We start from the raw sequence: 7,720 nt of genomic DNA, 5'->3' as shown, positions 1-7,720 counted from the left end.
TATATATATATATATATATGCATGTGTGCGTGTGTGTGTATGAGAAAAAGAGAGAGCAAAGAAAGAGAGAGAGAGAGAGAGCAGAGAGATATTTGCTTGTTTATTTTTCGAATTCGTCACAAATGGAGAGTCTCGTTTTTAGACTAGAAACAAGACTCTTTCATATGAATTTAGACATCAATCAGGGTTAGTCTTGTATGTATGTATGTATGTATGTATGTATGTATGTATGTACACAGGTATGCATAAATATATATACATATTTTTGTTTACATGCAGACGTGGATGCAGGTAAAGATGTTATTGCATATGTGGATTTTATTACGCTAAACTTCTTGAATGTTTTACATATTTTGACACTACTTTTGATAGTTTGTAGCTGTAGTCTTTCTGATTTTGTGAAACCCAGTTTCTCAAGATAGATACTGTGGCAGTTCGTTATGTAACCAAGTACTCTAGTATTATCGGTAGAAATCTTGTTTTGGTCTGGATTGAGAACCAGCAGAATTCTCATCTGTTCTGCGTAAATATTCTTTTTTGCACAGATCTTCAGTATTACGTTTACATCTGCAGATAAATTGGCTTCAACAACCGTGCATAGTTTCTTTTCACTGTCTCAGATCATTATATCTAGTCTGTTAAATTCGCATTTTGTTAAGTCTTGACACAAACATTCTATTCGTATTGGTCACATGTACAAACGAAAGAAAAGAGTTCTAAACAACTTTCGTGGGTTATATTTAAATAAATGGTTTGGCTCAGAAATGCATTACTTGATCTGTCACATACGCAGAAAAGGTCTTATTCTGATCGTTCGAATGATTAATTCTGAATGGTGACGCAGTGTCACAGTTTCTAAATAAGGTTGATGTACATGCATATTGTACTTACACTCTCTTCTTTACTCGTTTACCTTCCAACTTTTGAATTCAATCATCATTTCAATATGTCATACCGAAAAGAAATTTATGGCAGTAAATGCTATTGACAATATATAGAAACGAAAAATAACTTTACAAACCCTATACGAGATCATAAATAAACATATACCAGGAAAAAACTGTAAAAGATTTTCTTTGTGAGTATCAACTGCATCTAAGATTTTAAAGGATAACTAAATATATTTGAATGGAATTAAAATGTACATTCGTCGTAATCTAAGTGAATGTATCAGGCTTTCAGTATTATTCCTCGCATTGAAAAGCATTTGTCTACACGGATAACTTAGCAAATGAAACGATTAAATTTGCCAATTACGCAAGTTGTCGCCTTATCTATTTTTAAGAAGCTTAAAGACAAGAAAGAAAGCACGGCTATGAAGTAACATTTACTGCAAGCTCGTTGGTGGCAAAATGTAAAACTACAGCTGAAACTAACCGTTGATGTTATTTATTTTATTCAAAGAAATAAATCCAAGGGCACTTAAAGGCCTTTAAGACATATAGAAAATAAAAGAAAATGATTGAACATTGGTTTAGATTAAAAAAAAAAATATTGTCCATGTTATTCATCGTGTAGAATGTAGATTACCACTAGCAATATGTACATCATTACCATCTAAATGTTAGATTAATGTTTGTACTATCAGATATACATTACTTTGACGACTAATAGAACATAGTGCTGTGGTAACATTTAAAGAATATTATCTTTGGCACACATTTGATCTATACATAAATGTTATTGATAAAGTGATGGGCGGTTACGATACTGAAAGGATTTCGGGATTCCTTCAAAAGAGCATGGAACAAATTACAGAAAAAAAATGTATATTGGAGAGTTTGAGAATAAATTCTGTCCTCTTTAATTTATTAACAATTTTAGAGGATTTGAAGAAACATTAGAGATTGTTCTAAATAAAACATAACTGATTGTAGATGTCATTAATACCCAATTGCACATTAATATTTCTACGAATGACACAAAGTGTGTTTCAGTCACGAAGCCAATGTGTCACAAACGAAGACTTCAAAGAAATGAAGAGACATATGGAAGCTAAAGAAAATCTAACAATCGAAACTTTATTCTTTTAGAAGAACCGTTCCAAATATTAAGAAATCATTTAAGATTTTCGCGCCTTTAGATTCAAAATTTCGAACGAATTTGAAAAGGTGATTCAGATCTACATAAATTACAGATTTGCTATCGTGAAATTTATAAAGAAAAGGCTGTCATGGAAGTTGGACAAATACAAGCTACATGAAGTCAAACGAAACGGTAAAACAATATTGAGTGGGGGAAAATGTTTGTGCTATTTGATTGTTTATTACTTATAAACGTGTATAGTATACGTAAAAAAGTGACAAGGTATATTTCTTTCACATTTTAGTAATTCTTAATTTCATTTCTAATTCAAGTTTTGCTTCATAATTTTTGTGCGTTTCATTTTGTCATTTTACTGTTATTCTTATATTTTTCTACCTCCAGACTTGCTCGTGTTTCTTCTTGAGTTGTAGTTTTGTTGTAGTTTTTCAGCACTTCTCTCCAGTTAACATTAATCATGACTTCTTCCAATAATAATCTTCGTTTTAGTTTTGAATTCGAAGTCGATCAGTTTCTTTATTATCAAGAACGTCATCGTCTGCTTCACTTGCAAATTACCTTTTCTATATTTGAAAAATCGGAGTTTTTGCTTCCTTACTCTTACGCTCTCATTCTTTCACTCCCTACATTATTCTGACACATTCACTTCGTTATTTCTTCTCTCTATTTATCTATCAACGTACTCACATACATGTACATACACACATATAAACACACACATATACATATAGTTCCCTCTCTTATTTCTCTCAATCAGAAATTGCGGTGTCTTTTCTTCATTTCTCGACCTATCCCTTTTCTCTACTCTTCAATATCATGCACAAAATTCCTTCTCGCTTTCTATCGTTTACATTCTTTCTATCATTTGCTCATTCTCAATAATTCTGTTATTCTATCCCGTAGCCTCTTTATTTCCACTTCTCTAGTATACAAATATCCAGCTCTATCTTTCTTTTCTCCATTTCTCCTTTTATTTAACTTTATTACGTACTCGATCTTCTGCTCTCCTTCTCCCTTTAATCCTTCCCTACATGTCAGTGTCTATTCCAGGTAAGAAGAAAAAAACTGAAATAGCAAGAAAACCACCAAATAACTGCGTAGAGTGGCATTATACTAACACTTCCAACTTCCAGGACTTGTGGAAGACCACATCAGAAGGGAATCTCCGCGAAGAAACAGGGTAACTGCTTGCAACTATATAGGATTGGACATCCAATTGAAGGGAGTGGTGGTGGTCCTGATCGCAGGGGAAAGTGAGTGTTAGGCGGTGTCTAAGCAACGAAAGGCAGAAAAAAGGTGTGTGTGTGTGTGTGTGTGTGTGTGTGTGTTTGTGTGATTTAAATAAGACGAAGAAAGAATTTAGCACATGTCTAATTATCAGTTACAATTGTTTCAGTATTTCTTCGTTTTCAACGCCACTATACATAAAAATTTCATGTGAAAAGTTAGGTAATCTTTGGGATATTTTTCTTTTATATTATAGTAGCACATCATCAGCCTTGCATTAAAAAATGCTCTCTTACATACGAGATGATCAAGCACTGTACGTTGGGAGGAGACAGTAAGTAAAGCTAAGTATAACAAGTGAAATAGCGGACAACACCTTAACTGTAATGCTAAATACGAAGACTGAAGAAGAAGAAGAAGAAGAAGAAGAAGAAGAAGAAGAAGAAGAAGAAGAAGAAGAAGAAGAAGAAGAAGAAGAAGAAGAAGAAGAAGAAGAAGAAGAAGAAGACGACGACGACGACGACTGGCCAATGGCATGAATTTTCACAACAAAATAAATAATGGTATACTAAATATAAGATAAATTCTTAATTTGTTGAAACGTCTAGTGCCATTTAGAGTCGACTCAGAATGAAAAGAGGAAATAATCACAAGCACCAAGAATTCTCGGGATTTAAGATGCGTTAATGAAAAATTCAGTTTGATATTTCTAGATTCAAGAGGATAGCAGTATGTGCATGTTTAAGGCACACAGTTGTCATATCTTGACTCCAGTTTTATCTAAGACGTAAACATGTACAAAAACAAAAAATAAGGAGTGAACATTTATGGTTTAGGATAATTTGCATAATCTATCTGTCTCACTATAACCTTTACATCATCACCTCCTCCAATACCTCCTCCCCTCTTAAAAGTGTTTGCCTTGCAAGTAGTTGGTGACCCTATCAGTGCAGGTGCCACTTAAAAGCACCCAATCCACACTGTAAAGTGTTGAAGTTCGGAAGGGCGTCCAGCTGTAAAAACCTTGTCAAAATTGACCTCACCTGTGCTTGTGCCACATAAAAACTCCACTCTGTTGAGTGGTTGGTGTTAGGAAGGGCATCTAGCTGTAAAAATCTTGCCAAGACAGTCACAGATGTCTGGTGAAAGCTTCGGCCTGGCCGGCTTTTGTGGTACCGTCCTACCAATGCTAGCATGGAACACTGACGTTAAATGATGATGATGATGATGATGATATATATGCATGTATGTGTGTGTGTGTGTGCGTGTAGCAACTACCTTATCTCTCCTTATTGTTGTCACTTTCACATTTATCCTTTCTAGGACCAACCTAAACAGTTTGGTTTGGTGGAAGAATGGTACTAAAACCTTAAACTACATGGGATTCGCTAATTCAACTGATACACGAGTACAGGTGAATCCAAATGGTAACTTGATTATAAACGATATAGAACAAAGCGACCAGGGCAAATATTCCTGCTGGCTTCATGGAAAGCTCAGAGCCGTCTATAAATTTATTGGTACGTCTTACCAGCTCTGGCCCCTATTTTCTCTTGCAATATTCTTTTGGGAATTTTTTTTCTATAAATATCTTATAATACTGAAATTTTGTCTGCGTTGATTCTCATAATAACCTGTTTTTAAATATGGTGGTGTTGAAGTTGTGCTTTTACGACATTCAAATTTCAAATATTTTGTTTTATGGGGATTTACTCATAAAGAGACCAAATATCTGAGAGGACACATTGAAAGCTTGTAATAAAACTATATCTTATGTCTGTTTTCAGTGCGACCACCGATGGAACAGACAAGAGGTAAGTCATTTTCAAAAGAGACGCGTTATCTTCGATAGTGCGAATGTAAAAACTAGATCTGTGCTTCATGGGAAGAATTACTCGTTTTATTGACCGTTATATATGTCAGCCATGTATTGCCGGATTTCTCTTTATTATATCTGCAGGACATTATAATCTGGCGAGTGACGACGAGGGTGAGTGGCAATAGACAAGACAATGTAGTTAGCGAACGAGAGTTATTAGATAACTAACAAGAGTAATAGATAATGAGAGAGGGAGATGGAAAGAAAGAGAGAAGGAAAGATAGATAGATACATAGAGAGAGAAAGAGAGAAAGAGAGAGAGAGAAATTGTGACGCTGTAATTTAGTGATCGTCTGTTTCCATTTTATGGCATTTATGTTTGTCTTTCACCACTTTATGTGCTATACTAGGAATGTAACTTAGGATATGAATGTACATGTATAGATACAAATACATCTATCTATCTATCTGTCAGTCTGTCTATCTATACATACACACCTACACACACACACATAGATATGATCCGCTGTTGGCACTCCGTCGCTTACGACGTCGAGGGTTCCAGTTGATCCGAACAACGGAACAACCTGCTCGTGAAATTAACGTGCAAGTGGCTGAGCACTCCACAGACACGTGTACCCTTAACGTAATTCTCGGGGATATTCAGCGTGACACAGTGTGACAAGGCTAGCCCTGATGAAATACAGGCACAACAGAAACAAAGTAAGAGTGAGAGAAAGTAGTGGTGGATGAGTACAGCAGGGTTCGCCACCATCCCCTGCCAGAGCCTCGTGGAGCTTCAGGTGTTTTCGCTCAATAAACACTCACAACGCCCGGTCTGGGAATCGAAACCGCGATCCTATGACCGCGAGTCCACTGCCCTAATCACTGGGCCATTGTGCCTCCACAAGATATGATCTGTAGAAGGCTGAAATTTCGAAGTAACTGTCAATCTTTTCCTTCGCAAGTAAGCAACCAATACTAGAGTCTTTGAATGAATACTTCCCTTCATATATCTTTTCTTCTTTCCTTACTAGTGCATGATTGTAGGCATTTAGCATTATCCGTTATCTCACGAAATCTTATGGTACACACTCACCTTTAAAATGGTAGATATTACCCATCATTCAAACTCCAATTGAATAAATGCAAATATGCTCGCACGAAACACAACACTCATGGTACTGGTACTGATTTCTATTCGAAGAAATTATTTGCCTACTAATAGCGTGTTGAGGCTTCATTTTTTAAGTTTGTCATTAACGTGTGTATGTGACCGTACACACACACACACACACACACACACACACACACACACACACACACACACACACACACACACACACACACACAACTTATTTAACTTTGGATAGATTTCACCCATCATTGACTCTGATAGTGTCTAACTTAATGACACCTCCTGTCGAAGTTTTCGTCATCCAAAATCAAACAGACTTACACTCAAAGACGCCCCAGCCATGATCGTCCTATCTTTGTATATCTACAAATTCATCGTCCAATGTGTCCTTATTTTAAGACGGTAAGATATGGTCTGAGATTATTTGGCTGTTATTTCTAGCAGATTGAGCATCCACTTCGATGCTTCCGGATGTGGTTGATGTAAATGGTAAAGTCTAGTCATTGTTGCTGCGATCCAGAGTAGTACCAGATTCCTTTGATGTCTACTTCCTTAGAATGATGGCGTTTCTATGGCAACAGCAGACTTGCACAGATAACATTTGCGGTGGCGTTCTTTAGATATATCATCATCATCATCATCATCATCATCAAGCAGTGTTTCACCTGCCATGTGCCTATAAATAGGAACTGCTCGCGTTTTGGGGGCGGGATTATAACGTGGCGTGGGGTGGGATTATAACGTTATTTTCAGTAAACTGTTGGCAACATCTTTGGTGGTGGTGGTGGGGTGTTGTGGGGGTGGGGGTCGTCGTCGTCGTGATAAAGAGGTGAAGAAAGAAGAGGAGGCGGAATAGGAGAAAGAAATGGTGCAAGGGAATCATGATGATGATAACGATGCTGTTGCTGCTGCTGATGATGATGATGCAGTGACTGTGATGACGTCACCACCACTTGCTGTTGGTATCTTGCTATTATTAACGAAGGCGATGTTGATGCTTATAGTGACGGTCATGGCAGTGTTGATGGTGGTGTTGATGGTGGTGGTTGTGACGGTGTTGGCGGAGTAGTGAGTGTCGGTATTGTTGGTAGTGGTGGTGGTGACGGTGTCGATGGTGCTGGTGGTGTCCATACTGATGGTGGTGGTTGTGGTGGTGATGGTGGAGCGGAGGGATAGCGGGTTGATGTAGTATTGGCATGGGTAATGGGTGATGTCGTTGTTAATGACTGTCTTGGTAGTAGTTGCAACAGCAGCAGCATTGGCAGCAGCAGCAGTAAACTAGTAGTAGTAGTAGTAGTAGTAGTAGTAGTAGTAGTAGTAGTAGTAGTAGCAGCAGCAGCAGTAGTAGTAGTAGTAGTAGTAGTAGTAGTAGTAACAGTGGCAGCAGCAGCAGCAGTAGTAGTAGTAGTAGTAGTAGTAGTAGTAGTAGTAGTAGCAGTTGCAGTGGCAGCAGCAGCAGCAGCAGTAGTAGTAGTAGTAGTAGTAGTAGTAGT

The 7,720-nt window shown here is 37.3% G+C and overlaps 1 protein-coding gene across 3 annotated transcripts in view; it reads left to right on the top strand.

Moving 5' to 3' along the window:
- LOC106870415 (uncharacterized) overlaps positions 1-7,720 on the top strand; it is a 142,670-nt gene that overhangs the window by 112,917 nt on the left and 22,033 nt on the right. For all 3 annotated transcript variants that reach the window (XM_014916480.2, XM_014916479.2, XM_014916481.2), the window contains exons 12-13: positions 4,594-4,790; positions 5,058-5,084. In XM_014916480.2, the coding sequence (XP_014771966.1) occupies positions 4,594-4,790; positions 5,058-5,084 (224 nt within the window). The remainder of the gene's footprint in view (positions 1-4,593; positions 4,791-5,057; positions 5,085-7,720) is intronic.

The sequence above is a fragment of the Octopus bimaculoides genome, chromosome 5 (assembly GCF_001194135.2).
Source record: "Octopus bimaculoides isolate UCB-OBI-ISO-001 chromosome 5, ASM119413v2, whole genome shotgun sequence".
Lineage (NCBI taxonomy): Eukaryota > Metazoa > Mollusca > Cephalopoda > Octopoda > Octopodidae > Octopus > Octopus bimaculoides.
The sequence above is the reverse complement of the archived record's forward strand: the minus strand, read 5'-3'. Positions and strand labels throughout refer to the sequence as shown.